Source organism: Monodelphis domestica, chromosome X (genome assembly GCF_027887165.1).
Source record: "Monodelphis domestica isolate mMonDom1 chromosome X, mMonDom1.pri, whole genome shotgun sequence".
Taxonomy (NCBI): Eukaryota; Metazoa; Chordata; class Mammalia; order Didelphimorphia; family Didelphidae; genus Monodelphis; species Monodelphis domestica.
In genome coordinates, this window is record NC_077235.1 from 2,743,144 (window position 1) to 2,770,239 (window position 27,096).

Sequence of the window (27,096 nt, forward strand, 5' to 3'; positions counted from 1 at the left end):
AAGCTAATTTCACGGTTTCTGAGGTTAATGCCACAGCAGAGGCTAGTTAATGATAAAGTGTCTCTGATTTCTAGGATTTGTACTGTGTTCGCAGTGACCTGGGGAACCTGCTCAAAGCCCTGGGTCGCTTGGAAGAAGCCAAGGTAGGTGTTCATTAGAATGCATTTAAACATCAGTGTTTTGCAAACTTGTCCTCTTTGCCAAGTCTTCAAATCTTCATTGAGCTATCTTCACAAACAGTCCTGAGAAACTGAGGAAAGCTGACAGCATGAATCGCCTCAGCCTAGAGCAAAGCCGGGCCTTGGCGCTCCTGCTCTAAATGTGGGGTAAAGCCAAGGACCTGAACATTGTGGAGCCCTTCTGCTGAGCTAGATCCTTCTAGATCCTTGGGCTCCTGGGCTCCGTCATGATCTTATCTGGGAATAGATAACATTCCTTCAAATCTGAGGCTTGCCTGCTGGTGACAAGCAGAGCGCCTGGGATTTGGCTCAAGACTCCTGTGTGTGATGCAGGTGCCATTGAAAATGCTGCTCTTCTAAGTCCTTTGTGGCTTGTAAGTGGAGAAGAACATCATCCAAATGTTACCCTGTAATTTTGGCATTATTTCAACTTCTTATTCTTTAACCTTCCTCCCCTCCTCTCCACCCCATCCTTTTTTACAGTGGAAGAAAGGCTGGTAAATGATCCCAAATTGAATTATTGGAGCTCCCACCTCACCCCTTCCTCTCATTCCTTCTCCCTCCTCCTCCCCTTTCCCTCCAGTCTTCCTCCCTTCCTCTATTTCCTTCTCTCTCCCTGCCTTGCTCCCTTTCAAAAATGTAAAAGGGCAGAAGGACAAAGCTGGTTTGTTTGGGAAATGGACTGATGGAAAGAAAACTTGCTAAAGTGGAAAGGTGGCTTTTAGCAGTCTTTTGTTTCCAAATGATGAGAATTTGAATATCAGGTTGGGTCTTTTTACAAGCTGTTGGCATAATTTTAAAGAGAAATTTTCAAATGAAATTGTCTTGTTACAAGCCACCTTACGCAATCAATCCGCGCTGCAGGGGTGAGGAGTGGGGAGAAGCCAGAGAGCCTCCCTCCCACCTGTTGCTCCGAGCCCCACGCGCATGCTGATGCGTGGAGTGTATGCGCAGCGTAGCTGTCTGTTTGACCACCCCATTGTAGGGAGAGCGGAGAGCCAAGGCTTTTCAAGGCTTTTCGGCCCCATCTGATTGATGGATGGCAAAAGGCACTGCTTTTTTTGGGGAAAGTGCAGAGTTTATAAATTCATTATACTGGCCATTTGGATTAACTGGCAACATACGAATTCCATGCGATTGACTCAAAATGAGCTGACGAGAAGATGCCTGTTGGCTCCTTCTAGGCCCTGTTCATTTTCATCCCACCAAGCGGACAGCTAACACGAATTGCACTTCACTGCAGCTTTAGAGACCGGTTTAGGCTGAGACACTGCGCCTGCCTTAGGTTGCTGACTTCTTTATTTCAGAGCTCTGGAGACACCTAGTTTGAAAAGCGTTCTTATCTATACTGGTTTTGTGAGAACTTAGTAATAAGAAACAAGACAACTTACGGAGTGAAACGCAACGTATTTCTTTTGCAATCAGTGCATTTGAAAATTCAAGCCAGCCAGTTCTTAGTAGCTAGAAACAAATTTGTTTTATAGAAATTTCAGAGCCTTTCTTCCAATCAAGTTCCCCTGCTGTATGCAATAGCCCTGATTAACCCTCTCCCTTCTGCATGACTCCCATGTTACAGACTGAGACTGTCCTCATTCCCATATGTTATAGACATATCCAAAGAATTTCAATTGCTTTGTTGAACTTTTACTAATGATCTTGTTTTATTTTCTCTCTTGTTTTTGGTTTTTCACCATTGATATTGTATTTAGAAGGTTTCAGGTGGGTGAAACCTCCTATTCCATGCGTAAGGTGCCTCGCTGAAGGGAGCTCGAGGCCTGGATCTAGGGCAGACACACACCTCCTCCTCCTCTTCCAGCAAGGAACGCACCGAAAAGTCACATGATGAGAAATATGGTAACGGGTTTGTAACTGCCACAGCAAAGCAATTTGCCTCCATGCCTGAATCTTCTGTCTTGTGGCTTCAGAGAAAGCTTAAAACTATTTTATTTACAAGCAAGTAATGTAAGACAATGTTTTGTACTTTAGCCACAATTCTTGCAAAGAAATAAAGTTAAAGTAAATTAAACTATTAAAGATTAATTGGAGATAATTGACTAGTAAAAGCTTCTAACTCTCCTTGTTGTTCATTTTTTTTTTCCTTTTTTCTTCTTTGTTTGGATTGCAGCGTTCTGCTCTTCTGATGACGCGCTGTGGCCCTGCAGTAGCGCAAAGGCTGCGCAGCGTTTACCGCGCTATGCGTGCGAATGAACCCCTGTGAACGGTTGACTAGATGAGTAATCTGATTGACTGGCTCCCTCAGTCCTATTCTGTAGCCTTTTTGGACCAAATTGGGTTTTAGCCTCAGCACTTGTTGAGTTGAGCTGATCTCATTACCAACCAATATTTACCGCCTCCGCGGCGGGCCTGTCTAGTAGATTCATGGATCTCGTCGGCCGTTTGCTGTGCCTAAGGGTGTTCAGCAGAGCGCAGCAGCAGTCGCAGCGATGGCGCAGAGCGATGCTGTTAGGAGGCGGCGCTGGCGACCTTTGCGCTCGCATTACAGGGACCTCAACCCAGGTGCATTCCTATCATTCGAGGTTTCAGCTTTCATCCCTTCTGAGCATGGGCCAAGTCCAAGTAGAGCCAGAGCTAATGGGGAGGAGATCATCTCTGTGACAGTGACTGGCAGAAGGAGAATAGAGAGGGAATTGAGCTGCAGTCGTCTGCTTTGGGTTGTGCTGAAAGAACCTTTAGTATTGTATTGGGGAAACATGGGTGACACCCCCCACCCTCCACCAGGAGCTTTTCTGTGTGTGATGAGCAGGTCCAGGGCTAGAATGAGGAGTGATGGTGAGTGAGAAGTCCAGGTGAGTTCCCGGCATAAGGGGAGGTCCTTGTCGGGCAGAACTGAACATGATGGTTTGCACTTGGGTTCTGGTTGGCGCAGGCGCAGGAGCAGCCAGCTGTGGCAGCGCAGGTAGTTTTGGCGCAAGCGAGCCTATGCTGCAGGGTCACTTTTGGCCGTTCAGAGAAGGAATACTGACATCGACTTTTTTTTTCCCCTTGATCTTTTTTTTTTCTTTACAAATTTTCCCTTTCCCTATACCTTTTCCCCTCCCATCTTTTTTCTTCTTTCATTAACCCTTCCAAGGCATGTTACTTGAAAGCAATTGAGACGCAACCAAACTTTGCAGTAGCTTGGAGTAATCTTGGCTGTGTTTTTAATGCCCAAGGGGAGATTTGGCTTGCGATTCATCATTTTGAAAAGGTAAGTCGTTAAAACCATTGAATTTTATTTATATAAAGTATCCATTTGTGCAGAAAACCTGACCTTTTAATATGTTCCAGTAAATGTCTGTATACACTGACCACATCTATGTTTAGAATATGAATCTCATCTATCCGTCTCTCTCTCTCTCTCTCTCTCTCTCTCTCTCTCTCTCTCTCTCTCTCTCTCTCTGTCTATGCAAACACATACATATGACATCTATGATGTAGTCATTTCTGGGTAGCAGAAGGCAGATTCACTCTTTAGTTAGAAACTCAAGCAATTAGGAAGGAATTGATTAATGAATCTGTCAATCAGCAGATGTGATTCTTCCCATTTCGGAAGTAGTCTTCAGTTAGTATGGTCCATCTGTCCCCTATTATGCACTTAATGACACTGGAATACTCGAGGTTGTATACCTCGGCCCCCCTCCACGTAGTTCCTTATCTCATTTGATTGTATGTACCTGTTGAATAGGAAGGAAGCGAGGTTTCAAGGAATTGCTATAATTGAAGTAGGCTCTTAAGGTTTGCAAAGCACTCTACAAATATTCTCATTTTGTCCTTACAACCTGGGGAAATGAGGCAGACAACTTAAGCAACTTGCTCAGGGTCACAGTGCTAGTAAGTATCTGAGGCCAGATTGAAACTTACTCAAGGCCATCTAGAATTGCCACTTAAGTTGGTTGCCATACCCTGCTCCGGGACAGGTGCTAGGCTGATAGAGTCTGGATGTTTACATTGGAGTTCTAGACCCTCTGTTTGCTGGACTCTTCCTGTCCACCTTTGTCTCAAATATTCCTTCATGTACAACTTAGCCTCTGGTACAATGAAGTCAGCTTCCCCATTCTCACTTGAAGGATGAAGATCACCCACAACCTGCTACCTGCTTTGGGCCTTGCTTTTGGAGCTTTGTGACCTTGACAAAAGCTGCTTCATTTGGCTGAGCCTCAGCTCCTTCACTTGGAAAATGGCATTTTGGACCCTAGACATGGGGCGAGTCACTTAACTCTCCTGAGTTTTGTCTTTTAAACGAGGAGGTTGGGCACAGTGGCCTCTGGCATCTCTCGAAGGGCTACATCTGGCATCTTCTGCTCAATTCCTAACCTAAATTTTCTTTTTTGTCATGGACTTAACCATTAAACAGTTTCCATCTAAAAAGAAGAGATGAACTTCTCTTAATGATCAGTGAGACATTTTTGGAATGTTAAATAAATACAATGAGCTTTTCTACATGCAAGATAGCCTGGGAAAGGGATTAGAAATGAAAATGATGACTCTTTAAGTACAGCTTGGTTTTCCTTTTCCTTGTAATCGTATCAAAGCTGTCACCCCAACATGTGGCTTTTGAAGATGGTTCCTTCTTACTTCTATTAGCTTCTGGACAGTTTCAAAATATTCTTCAGTCAACTCTTATTTTCTTTGGCAACCTAGTCTTTCTCTCTCGGGAGGTGATCTGACTTGCCCATGGTCACAAAGGGAGTAAGTAGCAGAGCTGAGATTTGAATCCAGGTCCTCTCTGACTGCATATTGCCTTCTGGATGCGTTAAAATGAATGATCCCAAGTTTTGGCTTCATTCCAGGGCTGAAAAGACCATTGGTTACCAGGGCTTCTTCTTCAGCCTCTCCAGATGTGTTTAGGTCTAAGAAAGTACCTGCCCAGATGTTCTGCGCCCCCCCCCCTTCCCCCCCACTCCCCCTTAAACCCTAATTTGGCTCTTTGCCCGAGCTTTGGGACTGACTCCCTACAGTGACTGCTCTTCCTTTTTTTCTTGAAATTGGGCTATTGCCTGTCCTCGGGACAAGGCTGCTGAGTTGAATTGTAAAGTCAGTAGGATAATTTTTTTTTAAAGCAACAACTGCACAGAATGAGTTGGAGGGGATCTCAGTGGCCATCCAGTACAACCTACCTATGGCTGAAGAAGAAGCCTACTAAGGAGGCGACCCCTATCTATTCCCTGAGAGAATCCATTATGCTCTTGTTTTCAAGATGTATCACAGCTAAAATAGACTTCTTTGTAACTTCCTAAGGTTGTTCTTATTTCCATCCTCTGTGGCCAAGTAAGGCTAATCTCTCTTCCAGGATGGAGAAACTTCAGATTTCCCCAACTCTGAAGGCAGACCTCATTTAGGAACAGTAACTGGAAGTGTTGGGGCTTGGGGGTTTGGGGAATTTCTTTTTAAATTGTAACAGATTTTCCCAATGAGGACACTGGGAGAAGGAATAAGAGAGTAACTTTGCCAGTGGCTGTTTAAAATGGTTACAATTTCCCCAATCTGAATGCAAACTCTACTAGGTTATTGTAGGGAGTATTGAGATGACTGAAAGGAAGATTCAAGTTAGAAAAGGAATTGGAGAATTTAGATCTTTGGTTTGTAAGGTATTGAGAAAGCAGATCAGTTTGTGTTTGATTGGTGAGATTATTCCGGAAGTTAGACCCTTTGACTGGTCTCATTGGACAGATGGCGTTAATTCAGACTTTTAGTCTGAAGAGGCCTCGGAAGTCACCTATACCCAGTAAATCTGTATGGAAGCCAGTGCTTAGGAAATCCGTGTTTAATTGGTTTGTGACCAACCAGAACAGAATCTCCTTGTGCTTTTAATATCTCTGAAGATCTTTTGTCCTGGGCAAGCTGCCATGACCTCCCAGTATAACCTATTATACTTTTTGGACTTCTCATGAAGAAGAAAGCTGTTCCTTATTTAGCTTCTTTTCTTCATGTTCCTAATTCAAACGTCTTGAAGGCGGCTCTCCTGTGCCCACTAAGGTCTCTAATTCATGTCAATGCTCAGCCCTGTCTTCAGCTGATTTTGAGTCCCTTCTTCACCGCCTGGTTGCCTGCCTTTGTGTGTGCATAGTTTGGCAGTGTGCTGCTTAAACTGGTACCCAGAACTGCTTGGAATGTTGCAAATCTCTTCTCAAAGTTGTGCTAGAGAACACATTTGCTTTTATTTATGACCGCCACACTATCCTGTTGACTTGGCGAGCCCTTGGTCTACCGAGACTCCAACCCTCAGCTTGTTACCTGTAAGATGTCTTTTCCTTATAACCTAAGTCTTATATCTAGTGCACTGAACTTAATTAGATTCATCTCATCATTTTCGTTTCTAATTATTTTTAGATCTAACATGTTTTTAAAAGCTCCTATAACATATCTGCCACAAACTTGACAGGCTGCCATTTTTGCCTTGAAGTCTGTCATTTAATAAAAATCAATGCCAACTGAAGTAAGACCAGAAACTTAAAGCTAAGAGGTGTAGATCTTCAGAGGCCTGCTATTTATTTAGTACAACCCCTTGTTAAGTTAGCTTTTCCATTTAAAAAAATTCTAAACTTCAATACCCTGTTAAAATGAGTGATTTCATATACCCAATAGAACCAAAAGAGAAGGTGGTGTTGGGACTACATACAGATCCCTTCCTCAGAGTTTGCTTTTTTTTTTTTAAGCCCTCACTTTCCATCTTAGAATCAATCCTATGTATTGGTTCCAAGGCAGAAGAGTGGGAAGGGCTAGGCCATGGGGGTTAAGTGACTTGCCCAGGGTCACCCAGCTGGGAAGTGTCTGAGGCCAGATTGGAACCCAGGACCTCCCATCTCTAGGCCTGGCTCTCAATCCACTGAGCCACCCAGCTGTCCTTTGCATTTCTTTTTAAGTAGATGCGTGCCACATGTTTCTTTCCAAGCAGTCTAGTTTGTGTCTGATTCTTTCTTGGCTGGCTCTTTTCGGGTTTTCAGAAATCTGCTTCCATGATTCTTTTTCTCTCTTCTCTTTCTCCCTATCCCTAGCTCCCTACTCTCAATCCCCAAATTGAGATAACAGATAAACAGAACCTTCATAACAATTGTATAAAGTCCCCCATTGGCTCCACATTGAAATATTATGTTTCGTTCTGTATCTTGAGTTTATCACCTCTTTGTCTTATTTTACAAATGAGGAAAGGGAGGGAGCCCCAGAGACGTTTAAGGACTGGAACAGTGAATGCCACACAGGTAGGTAGTAGGTATCAGACAGGATTTGCACTTCAGTCCGCCTGCTCTAGACCCAGATTGAGGGTCAAGGGTTAGCTGTGTGAGGCCTTTTATTAAAGGCCTTCCATCAAGGTTGATAAAGAAAGCTGCATTAAATGAATCACCCTTTTGGTTTGCATATTGAGCCATGTTTGCACAAGTATACTGTTATTTAGCCCAAAGCCCTCTGTCTTTTATACAGTGAGAGATAGAGATATGTGAGAGATCTATTTCATGTCTTATCTCTGGAGTTCTCCTGATAGAGCAGTCCTGTGCTTAAAGGGTTTTTACGGGCTACTCCTTGAATAATTTGTTTATTTTTCTAGGACTCAAGTTGGCCTATGGTTTCAGTAATCTGCTCCCTTTTTTTTAATAAGAAGATACCCATCACAATTCCACTCTTTTGAAGTAGCAGCTTAAGCTTTCCTTGAGCTTCCATTTTCCCCATGTTTCCTTTTGGTGCCCTTAGTATTCCTTCTCAAACCTTGCCTTTGCTTTTTTAAAGCTGAATCTTAGCTTGGGCTTGGTTTACAGTGGCTTTTGCCTCTTGCATGTTTTTAAAGATACTACTTTATTTATTTATTTATTTTTGTTTGTTTATTAAAAGGCCTCACCTTCCTTCTTGGAATCAATACTGTGTATTGGTTCCAAGGCAGAAGAGTGGTAAGGGCTAGGCCATGGGGGTCAAGTGACTTGCCCAGGGTCACCCAGCTGGGAAGTGTCTGAGGCCAGATTTGAACCTAGGACCTCCCTTCTCTGGGCCTGGCTCTGCATCCACTGAGCTACCCAGCTGCCCCCCCCCCCTCCTTTTTTTATATTGTGATTTTAGCTTCCAATAATTCCTTCCCACCTTGGTACCTTCCTGTATGACCAAAAAATCTTGTGATACTTCCCCTGCCAAAATGTATGCCATTCCAAGTCCAAGATTAGTCATTTGGGACCTGTATTAATAGTTGTGTTTAAGCCCATTCTTAGGTATGTATGTATGTATGTATGTATGTATGTATGTATGTATGTATGTATTTGAGAGTTGATTTTCTTTTTTTTTTTTTTGAATCAATCACCTTTAGTTTTCATCACTTCCATTTTCCAACCCTCCCTTCCCCCACCCCTTCCAGAGAGCCATCCCTTATCAAAATGAATGAAGTAAAAGAGGGGAAAAATGCGACTTTGTTTCTTCCTCATTAAATTGCAAACTGTAGACTACATTGTTTTAAGTTTTTTTTTCTTGCTCTTTGAGTAGTAAAAAGAAAAAAATAGACGTGAAAGTAATAATTTTATAAATTACAATTTTATAATTATAATTGAAGGGACTGTACCTGGGAAACTTGTATTTGTGGAGTCCTTGTAAACACATTTTACCTAATTCTTACCAGAGGGAGCAATATGCATTATCTAACAAATACCTCTTATTTTTAGGCTGTGACACTTGACCCCAATTTTCTCGATGCATACATCAACCTGGGAAATGTTCTAAAGGAGGCTCGTATATTTGACAGGTGAGGGAATGTTTGTGGAAATGTTATTTTCTGTGAACTTGCTGGCTAATAAATACCTCACAAGCCTTTTAAGTTCATGCATAAGCTTTTCTTTTTTCCCAGGGGGGATTGACAGTTATTTCACAGTGTTCATTGCTCCTGTGTTGGCCATCATATAACACTATAATCCTTCCTGTAATTCACTCAACTGATAATGTTAGCTTGTGTTTCCATAGTGCTTAAAGTTTATAGAATGGAGGAGCCTGACAATGACAGGACAGTGATAATCCCAACCCTAATCCCCGCTGTCAAAAATATTTTTTGGCAGCTAGTGGTATAGACAACAAGTGGGCCAACAGACATGGGGGTTGATGATGAGATGACATAAAAAAGATAGAAAAAGAAGAAGGGAAATTCTGTTTTCAGTCAATTCTGATATTATGAATAGCCTAAATCTTAATGCTAAGGGATTCAAAAGCAAGCTGCCAGGGAGTCTTTTGCATGGCCCAAGTATTCTTCTTCTTCTTCTTCTTTTTTTTTTTGTGCTACATTTTTAGGGAGCCACACTGGGCTGTGAAAGAATTTCCTTTCCATTTTGGATTAATATGGATTGAGTGTGTTTGTTCCCTAGACACTTTTAAAGAGATTTCTCCAGTTTGGAGGTGGTTTTATACTTTGAAATATTATTAGAACTTGAGCTTGAAAATGTCTTGCCAGGGATTGATTACAATGAACCAAACTCTTCCTCTTTTCCTTCCCAAGCACAGGGCCTTGCAGTGGGATGGGTATGGCTGGTTAACTTGCCTCCAAGTTATCTCTCAGCAGAGTACTTTGTTTTATTTTGTTTTGAATTTTATCTTTATCTTATTCCAATAATAAATTTACACATAAGTTTTCCAAGTTTATGTGATTCTTGTTCTCTTCCCTCCCCCCTCCTGGAGTTGACAAGCACTTCCACTGGGTTATACATGTGTTATTACTCAAATCCTATTTCCATATGATTCATTTTTATATGTAAATAATCTTAGAAAACTGTCACAGGTTGATAACTCTGGGTCCATCTAAGATAAAGATCTGAGAGCCCTAGTCAGAGGTTGAGATCTCACGGTCTGTCTGATAAATCTTAACTCTACAAACGCTTAACATATTAGTGAGGACCTCAGCAAAGAGCAGCTGGTCATGAGAAACAGATTGCCCCATGTTTTACTTCTGATGTTTCCTCCCTGATGGGGAGGAATCCCTTACCTGTGATTCTTCCTTGATACACGTGCTCCACACTGGTTGTTGATCATCCAAGTCCCTGCTCAGGTGCCAAATATGAGTGTCCCCCCTTTTGGGGGCAGAACCCCGGGACCAGAGTTCCCCAGGTAAGGTTGAGGAAAAATAATAAGAGGAAATACAAAGGTTGAAGTTAGAGGGACCTCACCTGTAGGTAAGGATCAGGGGAAAGAGAAGAATCAAAAGATAACACTGAAGTCGGAAGGGTCTCACCACTGGTGGCGAACGAATACGAATTTATTACTAATTCCTTAGACCTTTTTAAGGTAAAAACCGCAGAAAGTAAAAACAATTGTCCATGAGAAAATGTAACAAGAATGTAGATAGAGAAGTTGGGTAAAAGATTATGATTCAGAGCATTATTCAGAGTTCATGGAACAGTCAGCAATCTTGTTATGGGAAGCTAAAAGAAGATGAAGACAAGGGCACTTGAACCTGTTCTCAGACAGACTGTGAGATCTCAACCTCTGAGGAGGGCTCTCACATCTTTATCTTAGATGGACCCAGAGTTATCAACCTGTGACATAAAACCCAAACACCACATAAACAAGTGATAAATCATGTTTGTCTTCTGTGTTTCTACTCCCACAGTTCTTTCTCTTAGTATGGAGAGCATTTTTCTCATAAATCCCTCCAGATTGTCCTAGATCACTTCATTGCTATTAGCAAAGCCTTATCATATTTGATCATCCCACAGTATTACAGTTATTGTGTATAATGTTCTCCTGATTCTGCTTATTAGCAGAGAACTTTTTTTTTCTTAAGAATATTTTCACATGGTTACATGATTCACATTCTTTCTGTCCCCTCCTCCCACCCCCTTCCCATAGCCAAGGAGCAATTCCACTGGGTTTTACATGTGTCATTGATCCAGACCTATTTCCATATTATTAATATTGGCACTAAGGTGATCGTTTAGTCTAAATCCCTAATCATATCCCCGTCGAACCATGTGATCAAGCAGTTGTTTTTCTTCTGGGTTTCTGCTCCCACAGTTCTTCCTCTGGATGTGGATAGCATTCTTTCTCATGAGTCCCTCAGAATTGTCCTGGATTATTGCATTGCTAGCCAAGAACTTTGATGAGATTTCTGTTACTGCCTCAGAGCAGGGTCAGTCACTCCACCCATGCAGTGACTACTCAGGGGAGGGCATCTGCACAGTTGTATTCCCCTTTTTTACCTGAAACCTATTAATAAGGAAAGATCCAGGTTCCCATAAGGAGTAGAGAATGTCTTATGTGCTAGGAGAGCATGCACAGAAAGGGCATTCATAGACACACATAGACTTTTGGCTCAGGATGTAGGGTAGGACGTATTATCTGGAACAAGCTGTAGTATGTTTTTCATGTATCAGATGTTCCAAATGTGCTTTTGTGTTTGCAGAGCTGTAGCAGCCTACCTTCGAGCCCTGAGCCTGAGCCCTAATCATGCAGTGGTACATGGCAACTTGGCATGTGTATACTATGAACAAGGCCTCATAGACCTTGCCATAGACACCTACAGGCGTGCTATTGAGCTACAACCGCACTTCCCCGACGCTTACTGCAACCTAGCCAACGCTTTGAAAGAGAAGGGCAGTGTAAGGAAGAGTATGGTTTTTTTCTTTCTTAGTGAGCTTTTCATTAGTAGCCACTTGGAGGTGAAAGTGGAGAGCAAGATGAAATTTGGATTTGGGTAAGGGAAAATGAGGTCAACATTCTCTTGGGATGACCTAGGGAATGCCCTCTAGTTGTGCTCCTCACTCCCCCTACACACACACACACACACACACACACACACACACACACACACACACACACACACACACACACACACTCTTTGGGACGTTTTATGTGGTGGGGTGAGGATATGGGTGGAAGGATGGTAATGATGGTAGAAGGAACATTTGCAAAGAAACTGATTCTCCAGCCATTTGGCTTAAAAGTAGATAAGGACAACAGTAACTCAGGAGATTTATTGGTTTCTGAATAATTGGTGTTTCATTTTCCAGGTTGCCGAGGCAGAGGATTGTTATAATACAGCTCTCCGTCTTTGTCCCACCCATGCAGACTCTCTAAATAACTTGGCCAACATTAAACGAGAACAGGGGAACATCGAAGAAGCAGTTCGCCTATATCGAAAAGCACTCGAAGTATGTTGATGGTAGTGGGTTACAATGGGTGTGTTTGCTGATGGAGCTCAGCAGCTCTAGAATGGTTTAGTATTTAAAGAGCTAGCTTGCTAGCATTGAGGGGGTGCTTTAAGGTCCGGCCGGTCTGCAAGAGCATTTTGTAGCCCATTTTATCCTCATAACAACCTCAGGAGGAGGGAGGTGCTTTTAATAGCCTTATCTCATTGCTAATTATTAGTAAGGGTCAGGTCCAAATTGAACAGGGCTCTTCCTGGACTCCAGGCCCAACCATGTTTAAGGTGGCACTGCCTTGCAGCCACTCATAGGAGTGTTGATAGTTTCATTTTTGAGTGCCTCCTAGTGGGTATATGTGGGTATAGTGCTGGGGTCTGTGTGGGAGAACACGAATATAATCTGATGTCCCTCTCCTGAAGGAGCCCATTTTGGTGGACTGAAAGAACTGAGTAAGAATGTAAGGAATTTACAAGATGGCTATGAGGGCATCATGTCAGTAACCTGTGACTTAATGGGAACAATGCAGGGGGTAGGGGGGATGGGATCAACATAGCCAACAAAAGAGCTAAGGAGAAGTGGGAGTTTGGGGGGTGGGGGGGTGGGTCCTCTGTGTTGGAGGGAGGGGTAAGATGTTAACAGTGGGTGACAGTTCTTGAAAATGGTGAGAAGCACCCCCCCCCCCCAATCTCAGATGTTTGTCATGATGACTTTTTCTAGGTTTTTCCAGAGTTTGCTGCTGCCCATTCAAATTTAGCAAGTGTATTACAACAGCAGGGAAAACTGCAGGAGGCCCTGATGCATTATAAGGAGGCAATTAGGTAAGGACTAAGACCCTTGAATTCGTGTAAGAAGCACAGAGAAGCATAAAGCCCAGGAAACATTTCAGTTTGAAAACAATGCGTGGATGTGGCTTTGGAGAGTTGCCCGAGAGGCTTCTAGCAGCAGGGCGGTTGTGCTTTAAAAAGAAAAAGGATTCCGATTTTCATTCTCTGATTCAGGATCAGCCCTACCTTTGCTGATGCTTATTCCAACATGGGCAATACTTTGAAGGAGATGCAAGATGTTCAGGGGGCTTTACAGTGTTACACCCGGGCCATCCAGATCAACCCAGCCTTTGCTGACGCACACAGCAATCTGGCTTCCATTCATAAGGTAACACGTGTGATAGTTTCTCTCTTTCCATCTCTCTTTTTCTCTCTGTTTCCCGAGCTTTCACATTGTTTTTTTCCTCCACTCATAGGATTCAGGTAACATTCCAGAAGCGATTGCTTCTTATCGAACCGCTCTGAAACTAAAACCAGACTTTCCTGATGCTTACTGTAATTTGGCCCATTGCCTGCAGGTAAGGAGTGTGACACCTTTGTCAGCTTTGTTTAAATAGGAGTGGCCTGGCCAAGCCCTTTTGAAGAAGACAACAGAAGTTCAATGCAAGCTTATTGAAGTTGCTCCATGCTTGTTGTTGTTGTTGGTGGTGGTTTTTTTTTTTTAACTTTATAGATTGTCTGCGACTGGACAGACTATGATGAACGGATGAAGAAATTAGTTAGCATTGTGGCTGACCAGCTGGAGAAGAATAGGTTACCTTCTGTGCACCCTCACCACAGCATGCTGTATCCTCTCTCTCATGGCTTTAGGAAGGCTATTGCTGAGAGGCATGGAAACCTCTGCTTGGACAAGGTGGGGCCTTTGGAATGTGGGCTTGCTTAGATGGGAAGTGCACCCATGCTTTTATGGTGGCAGGCCACTTTGGGCATATTAGTATTGCTTGGTGGGCAGAGGTCAGGGAAACTCCTTTTGGCTTAGACCAGTGTGGGGGATCCTTTCATCGTGGTTTCAAACCCACTGGAGTGAGTGACAAATTAGAGTCAAAGGCTCACTGCCCAGATTTCGGGGTTCAGGGCTGCACTAAACCAGCTTTATAAATAAAATAGGAAATCTTTTGAAAACATTTTCCTGCAGGTAAGGTTGAATTTTGACTTTTGTAGTCAAAGTAAGGGTTCTCTAGGCTTGACCAGTATGTTTGGGGTTCCTTTGTCAGATTAACGTCCTTCACAAGCCACCATATGAACATCCAAAAGACCTGAAAGTCAGTGAAGGGCGGCTTCGAGTAGGGTATGTGAGCTCAGACTTTGGAAACCATCCGACCTCCCATCTCATGCAGTCTATTCCAGGCATGCACAACTCGGATAAATTTGAGGTAACTATTATGCCCCCTGTCAGTTAGGTGGCAGGAATTATGCACTTCCTGTGTGTCAGCCATGGTCTTCCTTCTGGTGGCTTTTTTTCAGGGACCTAACTCAGGAGCCATCTCTAGAGGTAGGTCAGGCCCTTTGACCAGAGTTTGCATAACCCTTTGTGATAGGCTGCTTGAACCCATGGCCTCTCATGAGAGGCTTTAGTCGCCCAAAGCACAGACCTCTGGACCCTTTATCACAGAAGTAGAAATACGCCCCCAACTGAGCAAGGATTTCAAGTTTGCTAAAATAGCAGAGTAACGGGCGTCTGTTTTCGGCACATGGGTTCCTCATAGGACTTGTGGGTTTTCTTCTATCACGGAAAGAAGAGAGTAGTGGTAATCCTTGGAAATTTGGGAATGTATTCTTGGCCAGGGCAGTAGTGTTCTCCTCTTTCACTGCCATTGAGAGAGCATGCCCTTGCCTTAAATCCCCTTTCAGATCACTAGGCTGAGATATATTTCTGCCTAGGAACTGTGTGTCTGAGGCAATGTGAATCTCACTTCTGTCTGCTTGTTCAGGGTACTGCTAATGTGCTGGGCTTGATTTCCAGGTATTCTGTTATGCCCTTAGCCCAGATGATGGCACAAACTTTCGGGTGAAGGTGATGGCAGAAGCAAATCATTTCATCGACCTTTCTCAGGTGCGCCTCTCCAGTGATCTCAGGCAGGATTTCAGCCTGATTAGTAGATCATTTGAATGTCAGCATATGGCATCAAATACCCCCCAAAAGGACATAGCAGCATTTGCTTTTGGTCTATGACTTCATTCTCAATTCCATGGGGCAAGGGTGGTTTTATTTATACTTAAAGCATCAAAACTGCCACCAATGGAATAGAAGGGTGCCTTGGGGGAGAGCAAGGAGTGGACCGCCCAAGGGCCCACCTCCATTGTGATTTTGACTTTTCTCCTGGCCTGTTTTTGGCTTTTCTCTTGCCACCAACCACGGAGTGTGGTTGGGTCAAGTGGGGATGGTAAATTAAGGACTGAATTGCTGAGGATACAGATTACTGTTTCCTCTTTCACTCTGGCATCTTTCTTTCCTTATCAGTCAGATGTGGGAAAATGGGAAAGATGAAATTGATTGAGGGGGTTGGTTTCAGGACCCTTCCTGTTCCACATTGGTGACACTGTGAATTCAGAGCAGAAGGGCTTTCTCCCCAGGTTCCTGGGAAGTTTTCCCAGTAGTTTTTCGGTTTGTGGTTCTCTAATGCTCTAAAGAACCATCATGATAATCTTGGAATTCTCTGCATTCATGCCTGATATAATTACTGGACTTGCTTCATTCCTTAGATTCCCTGTAATGGAAAAGCAGCAGATAGAATTCATCAAGATGGGATACACATTCTTGTGAATATGAATGGCTATACCAAGGGTGCACGCAATGAACTCTTTGCTCTGAGGCCAGCTCCTATTCAGGTAGTGTTAAATAGTGATCTCTGCCCTGAAAGTGGTCAGCTTCTTTGAAGACAATGTCAGTACTCCTGCTCTCCAGCACTTGGCAATCCAAACCAATAAGATGGCTAAAAGGTGCAGATCCCTTTGTGTGGGAACCATGAACAAACACTCACATGCTGTCGGGAGTGGATGGGGGGGAGCCTTTAGAGTGAAATGTTTTTCTGTCTATGGTCCCTTTCATGGTTTAGTGGGTTCATGTTCTCGATTGGGACCTTTTCAGCATTTTTTACGAAGAGTCTTCTTTCTAACGGTTGGATTTTTCTGTAGGCAATGTGGCTGGGCTACCCTGGGACTAGTGGTGCACTTTTCATGGATTATATTATCACGGATCAAGAGACGTCTCCAGCTGAGGTTGCTGAGCAGTACTCGGAGAAGTTGGCTTATATGCCCAACACTTTCTTTATCGGTGATCATGCCAACATGTTTCCTCACCTGAAGGTATGTATCCAGGGCAACGCTAAGTCTTCAGTTTCACTATGCTTTTTTTTGGTAGACCTGCTTTTATGAAAGCCCCTTTTCCCCTCACCAGAAAAAAGCAGTCATTGATTTCAAATCCAATGGACACATTTATGACAACCGGATTGTTCTGAATGGCATTGATCTCAAGGCATTTCTGGATAGTCTGCCGGATGTCAAAATTGTGAAGGTGAGAGAGTCCACATATCAAAAAAGTAGAGCTGATTGCATTTGGGGTTTCTTTCCTAATTTAGGAATTTGATGTTCTGAGGAAAATGTTTTGTGAGCCTTTAAGAGTTCCATCAGTGATGAGCCAGCCACCTACTTATTGTTGTTATCATTATTATTAGATGAAATGCCCTGATGGAGGAGACAATGCAGACAGCAACTCGGCACTCAGCATGCCAGTAATTCCCATGAATACTATTGCAGAAGCGGTGATTGAAATGATCAACAGAGGACAAATTCAAATAACCATCAATGGATTCAATATTAGCAATGGATTAGCAACCACTCAGGTGAGGCCCCAGCGGACTCCCACGGTCTGAGGTTTTGTTGTGAATGCACTCCTCTGTCATGCCTTCTACTTGGAGCCTGCGTGTAGAAGTGGGAACTACTCAGAAGATTGCCACAAAAGCATGGCAAGACTAAAAGCCTGCGCCCAAGAGTTGTGTAGCTGTATGTGGTACAAGGTAGCTTAGGTGCTCCTTGGCATCCCCCCCATCTCCATTAAAGGAAGAGGAGGAAGTACTTAAACTGGGCTTAGAGGAGAAGTTGGATTGAAGGGGAAGAAATTTCAGGATGAGTAAAACAGGCCTGGAGTTCAGAATACAAACACGTGGTATATGGGTTTGAGATTGGTGAGACTGGCACAGGAACATACGTTTGGAAATAGTGAAATGTTTGGGGTTACTTAGGGGAATAAAGACCTTAAAAAAGCCTTGTGGTGGTTTTGGTTTTACCCTGGACATAGGTAATGAGGAAGCCTAGTGGCCAAGTTGGAGGGGTGGGGGCCCGCCTTGGTTTCTTTATCACCTTCCTGTTGGCAGTCATGGAGATAAATGCCCTTTTACTTAGCTCTTGGGAGGATTCCACTCATTGGCTTATCTCTCCCTTCCTCTTGGAGAGGACTATACTAAGCATGTGCCTCTCAGTCCAGCCTCGGTGGTTATTGGCCGTTTCTCATACTATGGAATCAGTTGGAAGAGGAACCATATTCATTTTTTCCCAAATGGCCTTGAACTCTCCTGCATGAATTTGTGTCTTGGGGTCTCTACTGTGGACCTGCCTGCCATCCTCTTTATCTTTTGACCCTATAATCATTTTCTTCTTGATGGCAAACCCCTCCCAACTATCTTGGCCAGACTTTTCCTTTTATTCCTTGAAGACTTCCCCACAACCAGAAGTACCTTGATTGATTGTTCAATTGATTTGAACTAGATTACCACTGATCAGTGGAGTTCCTTGCACCTGGAGATTAGGTGGGGGTAGGTTCTCGGCCTATGGTTTCCTGGGTGGAGGGGCCTGCTTTGTTGCCATTTGGTCTTAGTGACTTGCCCAAAGTTACACGGCCTGGGAGGGTTCCAAAGCAGGGTTAGGGTTAGAGTGTGATCACTGGTTAAAGGCTCTGAATCTGACTGTTTTTGAAAGTTTATCACTTTATGTAATGGCCTCTTTGGGTAAGAGTTTATTTTTGCGGCAGATAAACAACAAGGCTGCCACCGGCGAGGAGGTTCCCCGGACCATCATCGTCACCACTCGCTCCCAGTACGGCTTGCCAGAAGATGCTATCGTGTACTGTAACTTTAACCAGTTGTATAAAATTGATCCCTCCACGCTACAGATGTGGGCCAACGTGAGTAGCCATATGCACCTCTTGGTCAGACCAGCACGTGGGTCTGCTTGGCAACAATGCAGCTGCTCTCTTGCAGGACTAACATTTCCTGCTTTTCCCCAGGTGTAGTCTGGACTCTTGAATGATATTTAGGGCTACTTTGTGTGTTTTGAGTATGGGAGTGGGAGGTAGATGGCAAAGAGTAGAACTTTGCCCACTTAGGTTTGTTGGTTTGTTTTTCCAAGTTCCCTAGTGAAGAATCGGACCTTTGAAAAGGGAAATCCGTGCTTCTTTGGGTAAAGCTCCTGTTAACATTGACACCCTCCAGACTGCCTGCTTTTAAGTTGTCTCCTGGCAGAAGCCCCTTGAACCATTTAGGAAACGACCAAGGGAGACTAAGAGTTAGTTCTTTACCCAGAATTCAGTAGGTGGGAGGAGGAAAGGCTTGAGTGGACATAGCTTTCTAGCTGCTATTTAGATGAGCAGACTAGGCTCTTGTCCCTTTAGGAGCTGCTTGCCCAGGGTCACACAGCTAGGAAGTGTCTGAGGTCAGATTTGAACCCAGGACCCTTCCTCCTCTGGGTCTGACTCTCAATCCACTGAGCTATCTAGCTGCCCCGATGTGGAGTTTTTTCACTGAAATGAGCAGGAGCTGAATTTTTTTTTTTTAAGCCCTTACCTTCTGTCTTGGAGTCAATACTGTATATTGGCTCCAAGGCAGAAGAGTGGTAAGGGCTAGGCAATGGGGGTCAAGTGACTTGCCCAGGGTCACACAGCTGGGAAGTGTCTGAGGCCAGATTGGAACCTAGGACCTCCCATCTCTAGGCCTGGCTCTCCATCCACTGAGCTACCCAGCTGCCCCAGCAGGAGCTGAATTTACTGGTGCTTGAAATGGAAAATGGGCTGCCTTTTCTTTGCCCAATAGCTTTTCTTTTTTTTTCTTATTAGTGGGTGCCTGCTTCTTGGGGATGAAGCTTCCTTTTCTTCTCCTGTTTTGCAGATTCTGAAGCGAGTTCCCAATAGTGTGCTCTGGTTGTTGCGATTCCCAGCTGTGGGAGAACCCAATATTCAGCAGTATGCACAGAACATGGGCCTCCCCCAGAACCGGATCATCTTTTCTCCTGTCGCTCCCAAGGAGGAGCATGTGAGGCGAGGCCAGCTAGCTGATGTCTGCCTAGATACCCCACTCTGTAATGGGCACACCACTGGGATGGATGTGCTGTGGGCAGGGACACCCATGGTGACCATGCCAGGTAAGAAGCCTCCTTGCTCCTTTTGCCAATGGGAGGACTCTGCCCCTTCTGTTTTTCTAGCTTGGAAATCCTATTTGTGAAGATTGTTTCCTGGTTCAGCCATTCATCTCCTTGTCAAGGATAATTCATCTTCAAGTACTACTTGGAGATTTGGGGCAAGAACTATAAAGTGCTTCCCTTCTTGTTACAGGAGAGACTCTGGCTTCTCGGGTTGCTGCCTCCCAGCTCACCTGCCTTGGTTGCCTTGAGCTCATTGCAAAAAATCGGCAAGAGTATGAAGATATTGCTGTGAAACTGGGGACTGATCTCGAATAGTAAGTGGCTTCTTTTTGTGGACAAGGTCACACAGTAATTGGGGAGAGAATAAAGGCTTGAAAGTAACTGTTGCTAGGCTTCAGCACTGCTCTAACACATTTAATGTAGCTGGGAGAAATGCATATGACAGAAGCCAGGGTTGGTGGTTTTTAGTATCTAAGGTCCTGCTGCCAGCCTACAAAGTCTGACGTGACAGAAGTCTTTCTCTTTTCTCGTCCTTCCTTTAAAATAGGTTGGGGGAAATGAAGAAAGGCCATGGTCTCTTAGTGGTACCTTTTGGGGTGAAGGAGCAATGCAAAACTCATGTTTTAAGTGGGCAGGGTTTTTAAGTCCTTTGTCCCTTCCTCTTCATGGATGAGGCTTTGGGGGGGCAGGTGGGAGAAGAAAGAACAGTATGAGGTGGAGGAAAAGAAAAAGGCTCAGCACTTGATTGCAAAAGTTGGGTTGACCTCCAATGGTTTTCTCCATTCTGATTTTATGATCTTTCCTGTTTTCTCTCCCATATCTGTCTCTTTCTGTTTCTTACCCAGCCTGAAGAAGGTCCGTGGCAAAGTCTGGAAACAGAGAATATCCAGCCCCCTTTTCAACACAAAACAGTACACGATGGAACTTGAGCGCCTTTACCTTCAAATGTGGGATCACTATGCAGCTGGAAACAAACCAGACCACATGATTAAGCCGGTTGAGGCCACAGAGTCAGCTTGAGATTCTTTACACATAGGAGCATCAGCCCAGGACGTGAGCCTTGAGCCTCTGTTGGAAAGGGAAAGGGACCTAGAGACCTCTCCATTTCTGCATATCTGCTCATCCACACACACAACGGTAATAAAAGAGCACAGCAAGACGTACTTCCTGCACAATAAATAGGGAGAGACACTAGAGGTGGGAAACTGCTGTTCCCCAAGGAAGCTGCAGAGCGCTCAGCAGTGCTCACAGGCGTTGTGTAGGTATGGAACATGGCATTGGATGGGATATGCTTGGTAGGGGACAGAGCTTGCCCAGCCACTTGCAATTCTATGGATCGATTTGAGTCTTCTATGAATTTTTTTTTTCCTTATACATTGGGGATTGGAGCTTTTTAAAAAATGTTTAATTTCAGGTATGCTGATTGGCGTGTGTGGTTCCCTTCCCAGTTACGATTGCCAGCTAAAATGTTGTTCCTTACTTCCTCGCTGATGGTTTCCGATTTTGAGCCACAGATTGAGAGAGGGGGCATTTCTACTGGCATAGGCTTTTTATAGGTTTTATAAACCGCCTGAGTCTATGTCAGCCTTGTAGTGTCTGACCTGTTGATTGGAGTTGTTTGTGCTGTTGGGTTTGATGATTTTTTTGTTTTGTCCTGCTCCCTTCCCTCCAGTCTTCCTCCACTCCTTGGGTTTTATTTAAAAAAAAGAAAAAAAGAAAAAAAAGTAAAGAAAAAAAGGCTCTTCCAGCTCAGCCACATGGGCTTCTTTGGCAGGAAAATCATACTTAGGATATTATGTGAATATTCCCAGAGTGTTTCTTTTAAACACATTGGTGCCAAATGCAGATTTTTCCAGAAATGATTAGTAATTATGTAACGGCACAGTCAACAGTACTGTTGCAGAGAATAAATCTTTTGTTTTTCAAGTTTGGATCCACCTTCCAGCGTTTACTGTTGTCAGAAAGGGATGACGCTTTTTACGCTTAGGATTTTTCTTGTTCTTCCTATTTCTTTTTAGCAGAAATGAAAGCCCAGGTAAGTATTCAGTCATTTCATTCAATAAGTCATGATTGCCTCCAATACATGCAGTCGCTTTCATTGGGAAATAATGTCACTTGAGAAGCCCTTCGGGGTTTGCTTCCAAATAGTCTTCCTGCCCTGACCCTGCCTTCAAGTACGTGATGTCCAGATTTGGCCTCAATAGTGGCTTGACTGCATTGCTACTTGAATTAGGAATTGGACCTCAGCCCTGCTGGTGCTGGAGAGTCTTCTGTGGAATCACAGGAATTGAGGAGTATTCCCCAAATTTCAGCAAAGGGCTTTAAGTTGAAAACAAGCCAACATGAGCGTGTGTCTCTCTTGTCTAGCTGTCCTTGGTAAGGTCTGCTAGCGGCGCTGCTTTTCCATGGCTGTTTGTGGCCGAGGCCTGGTTTGTAGCAGCTGGAGAAGCTTCAGGGTTCTCTGACAGAGCCTTCCCACTGAGCAGGAACTCTCAGATAGAATTTGTAGGCCTGCGCTGCTCTTTTCAGCAGTTTGGGAACTCCTTAATTTATTTTTCACCTCTTCCAACCAGTCAAGGACGACAGAGCGCTTCCAGTTGAATGATGTTTTCAGTTCACAGATCCCGAAAATGGATTCAAATCCAAACTGTACCTTTCTGACGCCTTCTCACATAGCACATCACTCCTACATGGGAGGAATCTTCTGGGTGTGGAAAGTATCTGCTGTGGTTGAAGCTTTGCTTAATGTAACAAACAGGTTTTTGTTTCCAGGTAATGTGTCTGATGAAGACTTAATTCTGAATAGAACTATAGGTATTACTGGAAAATAATTGTCTTTTTGATTGTATTCTGCTTTATCAAACCAGTAAAATATTTCAATTGTGCTACAGAAATACAAATATTGTCTTGCCGTCTCTAAATAATAAACACAAACATTTGCCTCTGAAGTTAAAATGAATTGTTCTTTGTCGTATGGTAAATGCTGGTTGGGTACTTTCGGAGTTTCTCAAGTATTGTCTTTTTTTCTGTTTTAGAGTATGATGGGCAGGTCTGGAGTGGCAGAGGGGAGGGGTGGGGCAGGGCAACTCTTTGGGGTTGGTTGGTTGGTTTTTAGTATGACTTCGCTATCTTAGCTCTGGCTCTGACTGCCTTGAGATAGCAGTGTTGAGGGAGGGAAAAGGTTAGACCGCTCCCTAGCCATTTGATCCTCTGCTTTGGGATCTCCCTTTCCCCTCCATTCCAGCCATCATAAATCATGAGAGCAGTCAGTGTTCATATAGCAGCACGCTTTGCACATCTTGCCATTTGCTCCTCAACCCTGTGTGCTTGGTACAATCATCCCCATTTTACTGCTGAGGAAACTGAGGCAGGCAGGTGAAGTGACTTATCTGAGGCAACTTTTGCATTGGGTTCTTATTGACCCCAAGTTGTTCAGTGCTTTATCCACTGGGCAGGCCACTTGGTAGACCACTAAGATGTGCTGCTTTTCATTCACCTTGTGCTCCAGTTAATTTTCTCCGCTTACTTTGTAGGTCAAAGCCTAGCTCTCTTTTCCCACTGAAGACTGAAGATATCTACTTGTTCATTTAGCCACAAGTTTCAGCTCCGTTAGCAAACATTTATTAAGCACCTACTAGGTGCCAGGCATCATGCTCAAATGAAAGCAGACAGCCCTGCTCTCCAGGTGCTTCTGATCTAAGGTGGGTAGGGGGAGATAACGTGGAAAAGGAAGCTGAAAAAAGGAGGAAGGGGGAAGAAGGATGATGTTCCAAAGCTGAATTGGGAGGGGAACTGCTTAATTGTAGACCCTTCCCACTTGCTCATCTAGGGTAAGGGTGACTGTTCTCTAACCAAACCCAACACTACGAATTAAGAGTCTCTTATTTCCTGACTTCAGTGTCCACTGGTTTTTAATAGTTGGCCAACTGTAATCCAACATTCTGCTATTCTCCTGTTTTTAGACTTCATTTGGTCAGGCCTGATGGGGGATGGGGGACTCCTACTTTGTTTATTAAGTGTCTGCCATGCTCCAGGCTTTTGCTAAATTGTGTCTGTGGAGTGGGTGGCGGGAGGGAGCAGGGCTGGACTATGGAGTAGACTTAGTAAAAGAAACCCAGCCTGAGGCACTACTTAACTTATTAGGGAACTAAAAGCCATCTCTCTCATAACTTCCTGCTCTTTAGAGATCTGCATGCACTGAGTGTCCCTCACTGAACAAAATCGCTTCTATCTGCTCTCCTCTCCTCATCCTCACAGCTTTCCTGCCAGGTGAATCTACTGTGTTCCTTTGGGTCCACGAAGAGCAGTATCTGAGCTCTTTGAGCTCACTGCCCGCCTCCCTTGAGAGGGAGCTGTGTGCTATTCTGTAGCTGCCAGCAAAGAGCTGCAAAGCCTGGCTTCAGCAGAGGGGAGAGAGTGAAGGCCTGCTTCTCCCTTCCTCTTTGCTCCTCTCCCTGGCTGCTCCTGACTGGCACTCATGTCTCTTGCTGCTAATGCCTCAAATTAGGATCTATTCCAGAGCAGTGCCCTATTTTTACTTTAGCTGATAAAAAGGGAGGAAACCTCCCCCCCAAACCAAAGGATTTGACAAACTTGTGATTTATAGTTTCTTTGGTCTTTTCTTCAAATTCCTGAAGTCATGTTGAAATAGTGAGTTGTGCCTGGAAGCCATCCTCACCTCCAGTCAAGACAAGGGGTGAGAGACTAATCACTTCCGAGTTTTATTTCTTCTTGGGACAGTGATCAACAATATCTGGCCCTCCAAATGTTTCAGAAATGGGGGCGTTAACTGTACAAGCAGATGATCTAAGCTAAAAATGAAGGGGGTTGGGGGGGGTAGGGAGAGAAGGGATGGCAGCAGCAGTAGGAAAAATAGAATCTCATTCTAAGTACCCCCACGTCTTCCATAATAGGAAAAGAGCTGAAAGGGTTACAAAGCATTTTATTGAATTCCTTTGAGTTTGGAAATAGGTCAGTCTACCAACCTGGGCTGTTTCCTTATCTGTAAAATGCAATTGTACATATCTGTCGTTATGCTGGATTTTGTTTTTGAAAGGACAATACATTTTATTCTTCAAACTAAGGCTTAAATTAAGCCGCTCCGCCGTGCGTGTTTGCTTTATTATAATATTGTAACCACATCCGACATTTAAATAAACTAATGCAAAAACAAATTCAGTTCCCTTGTTTACGATTTGCTTAAAAAAAGGCGAGTGCACTAGGCTGTGGGCCAAATGGCTGCGGGAGGGGAGGAGCGGGGAGAAAGCCCTTCGGTTTCACTTTCGTTTTTATCCCTGGAGGTGAACGCATCCTTTGTCCAGCCGCCTGGCCGTCTGGATTACTAGAGACCTATTAATTGGCCGAACGTTTAAGTTTCTCCCGCACTCTCCTTACCCTTCGTCGCAGAGCTCCCTAGAAACCACCCTCTTTGGAGGGAAGGGGCTGCCCTAGTAAAGCCGCAAAGCTGCAGCGGAAGAGGAGGGGCCGAGGGGATCTGGCGCCCAGCCCGAGGCGTGGGAGGAGGCAGTGATGCGCCCCTGCGCAGGCGCTAAATTCGAATGGGCCGCCCACGCCTAGAGGCACCGGAAGGAGGACGGTAGTGCTACCGGAAGTAACGCACGCCTCACGTCGGCGCCAAGTTCGAATGCGTCACACGAGCCGTCGCTGAGGAAACGACCATTGGCGACGTTCTCGCTGAGGCGGTCGGTGCTCGCGGCCCAGGGCCTGAGCCCAGGTGTTTGAGCAATGGCGCGGGTGTTAGGAGTAGGAGGCAAGGCGTCCGCCGAAGGTGAGGATGGAGGCGGGGCGGTCTGAGTGGCCGAGAACGGGGTGGGGGGGCAAGGTGGGGAGGGCGCGAGGGGCGGAAACACTGGGCTTCCTTGAGGCGGTCGGGCCTGGCTGGCCGAGAAAAGATGGGGGATGGGGAAAGTGGGGAGGGCGCGAGGGGCGGAGACACTTGGCTCCCTTGAGGAGGCCGGGCCTGGTTGGCGGAGAACAGAGATGGGTGAGGGGAATGTGGGGAGGGCGTGAGGGGCGGAAACACTGGGCTTCCTTGAGGAGGCCGGGCCTGGTTGGCCGAGAACCGAGGGGGGAGGGGAAGGTGGGGAAAGCGCGAGGGGCGGAAACACTTGGCTCCCTAGAGGCGGACGGGCCTGGATGGCCGAGACCGGAGATGGGTGAGGAGAACGTGGGGAGGGCGCGAGGGGTGGGAACACGGATCCCTTTAGGCGGCCAGGCTCGGATGGCCGAGAACCGAGATGGGTGAGGGGAATATGGGGAGGGCGCGAGGGGTGGAAACAGGGCTCCCTTGAGGCGGTCCGGCCTGGCTGGCCGAGAGCCGAGGGGGGAGGGGAAGATGGGGAGGGCGCGAGGGGCGGAAACAGGGCTTCCTTGAGGCGGTCGGGCCAGGCTGGCCGAGAGCAGACCTGGTGGGGGGAGGGGAAGGTAGGGAGGGTGCCAGGGGCCTAGACACTGGGCTCCCTTGAGGCGACCTCAGCCCCCCTCCCCCCACGCGAGCCGGAGAGAACCGGTGCGGGGTGGGGGTGGGGAATAGGGCGCTGCCTTTCCGCCGTGGTTTTGTCGCCGTCGTCCTAAAGTGCGCCCTGTGTGCCGTGGATGTAATGAGGACAAAAATGGGAGCCGCCCAGCACAGGTCTCGAAAGGCTTCCTAGAAACATTGAGGTGGTAGGGGCGGCAAGGTGGCCACAGATTATTCCTGGGTGACACCTGGATGTTTAGTCCTTTTTGCTCTTCTGCCTTGGAATCAACACTAAGACAGAAAGGAAGGATTATTTAAAAACAAGAAAGAAAGAAAGAAAAGGTGCTATTTTAGCTGCGCCTTTGAGGGAGGTGAGGAAGGGGAGCATTCCGGGGATGGGGTGGCCATAAAAAGGCCCGGAGTCTGGAGATGGAGTGGTTCGGCTGAGGAACAGTAAGGTAGCCAGCTTGGAATTGGAAAGGGGAGCCGCCCAGTATGGCTCTGCAAAATGGCCTTCATTGCTTTATAGACAAGATGGTGGGGGTGGGGGAGGGGAACCGAATCCCCTAGCGTTTGTATTTGTGATACAAGGTGCCATTTTCTCATCCGGAATAGAAAAACAATTTCGTTTTCATTCTTGCCTCCCATCTAGGTGGAGAGGCAGGTTTTAGCCCTTTTTTAGTGATCCGGAGAGGTTTATTGCCTTGCCTAGCCATGTAGCAACTAGTGAGAGGACAGTAATCAACAACTTTCCTTTTTTTTATTCCAAATTTTACAAAGCCAAATACAAGCATTTCGGTATGCAAAGAAAAAGACGACTACACAATTGGAATCACAAATCTCATAGGTTTAGCTTGCTTTTTTTCATGTCTACATAATAAATCCCGTCCACAAGTGTCCCAGCCCCTCCCCACATCGCATCATGGAAGGTATGTCACAGAGACGCCATTTTCCTACAAATTAAGTCGTCTTATGTTTTCACCTTTCAGTTCACTCAGGAGGTCACATTCACAATTTATTCTTCCAGTATTAATTCTGTAGCTGGATATAATGACCTCCTGGTTCTACTCATTTCACTGTTCATTATCTCCTGTAGTTTTTTTCCA

The 27,096-nt window shown here is 45.1% G+C and overlaps 2 protein-coding genes across 9 annotated transcripts in view; both read left to right on the forward strand.

The window, feature by feature from the left end:
* OGT (O-linked N-acetylglucosamine (GlcNAc) transferase) overlaps window positions 1–22,467 on the forward strand; it is a 30,426-nt gene extending 7,959 nt beyond the window's left edge. Inside the window, exons 4-22 of the mRNA XM_001362280.4 lie at window positions 75–143; window positions 3,271–3,387; window positions 8,816–8,895; window positions 11,536–11,731; window positions 12,143–12,283; window positions 12,995–13,095; window positions 13,276–13,429; window positions 13,518–13,619; window positions 13,775–13,954; window positions 14,316–14,474; window positions 15,065–15,154; window positions 15,805–15,930; window positions 16,237–16,407; window positions 16,499–16,615; window positions 16,776–16,943; window positions 18,128–18,280; window positions 19,260–19,512; window positions 19,703–19,826; window positions 20,358–22,467. Of these exons, the coding sequence (XP_001362317.2) occupies window positions 75–143; window positions 3,271–3,387; window positions 8,816–8,895; window positions 11,536–11,731; window positions 12,143–12,283; window positions 12,995–13,095; window positions 13,276–13,429; window positions 13,518–13,619; window positions 13,775–13,954; window positions 14,316–14,474; window positions 15,065–15,154; window positions 15,805–15,930; window positions 16,237–16,407; window positions 16,499–16,615; window positions 16,776–16,943; window positions 18,128–18,280; window positions 19,260–19,512; window positions 19,703–19,826; window positions 20,358–20,532 (2,676 nt within the window). The 3' untranslated portion in view covers window positions 20,533–22,467. The remainder of the gene's footprint in view (window positions 1–74; window positions 144–3,270; window positions 3,388–8,815; window positions 8,896–11,535; window positions 11,732–12,142; window positions 12,284–12,994; window positions 13,096–13,275; window positions 13,430–13,517; window positions 13,620–13,774; window positions 13,955–14,315; window positions 14,475–15,064; window positions 15,155–15,804; window positions 15,931–16,236; window positions 16,408–16,498; window positions 16,616–16,775; window positions 16,944–18,127; window positions 18,281–19,259; window positions 19,513–19,702; window positions 19,827–20,357) is intronic.
* A 2,328-nt stretch (window positions 22,468–24,795) lies between these two features.
* Window positions 24,796–27,096, forward strand: part of GCNA (germ cell nuclear acidic peptidase) — a 46,312-nt gene continuing 44,011 nt past the window's right edge. For 2 of the 8 annotated variants that reach the window (XM_056809510.1, XM_056809513.1), the window contains exon 1: window positions 24,796–25,300. In XM_056809510.1, coding sequence (XP_056665488.1) covers window positions 25,258–25,300 — 43 coding nt within the window. In that variant the 5' untranslated portion in view covers window positions 24,796–25,257. Of the gene's footprint in view, window positions 25,301–25,360; window positions 25,774–27,096 lie in introns of those variants that run through there. The other 6 variants (XM_056809506.1, XM_056809508.1, XM_056809507.1 and 3 more) reach the window with 4 other exon arrangements.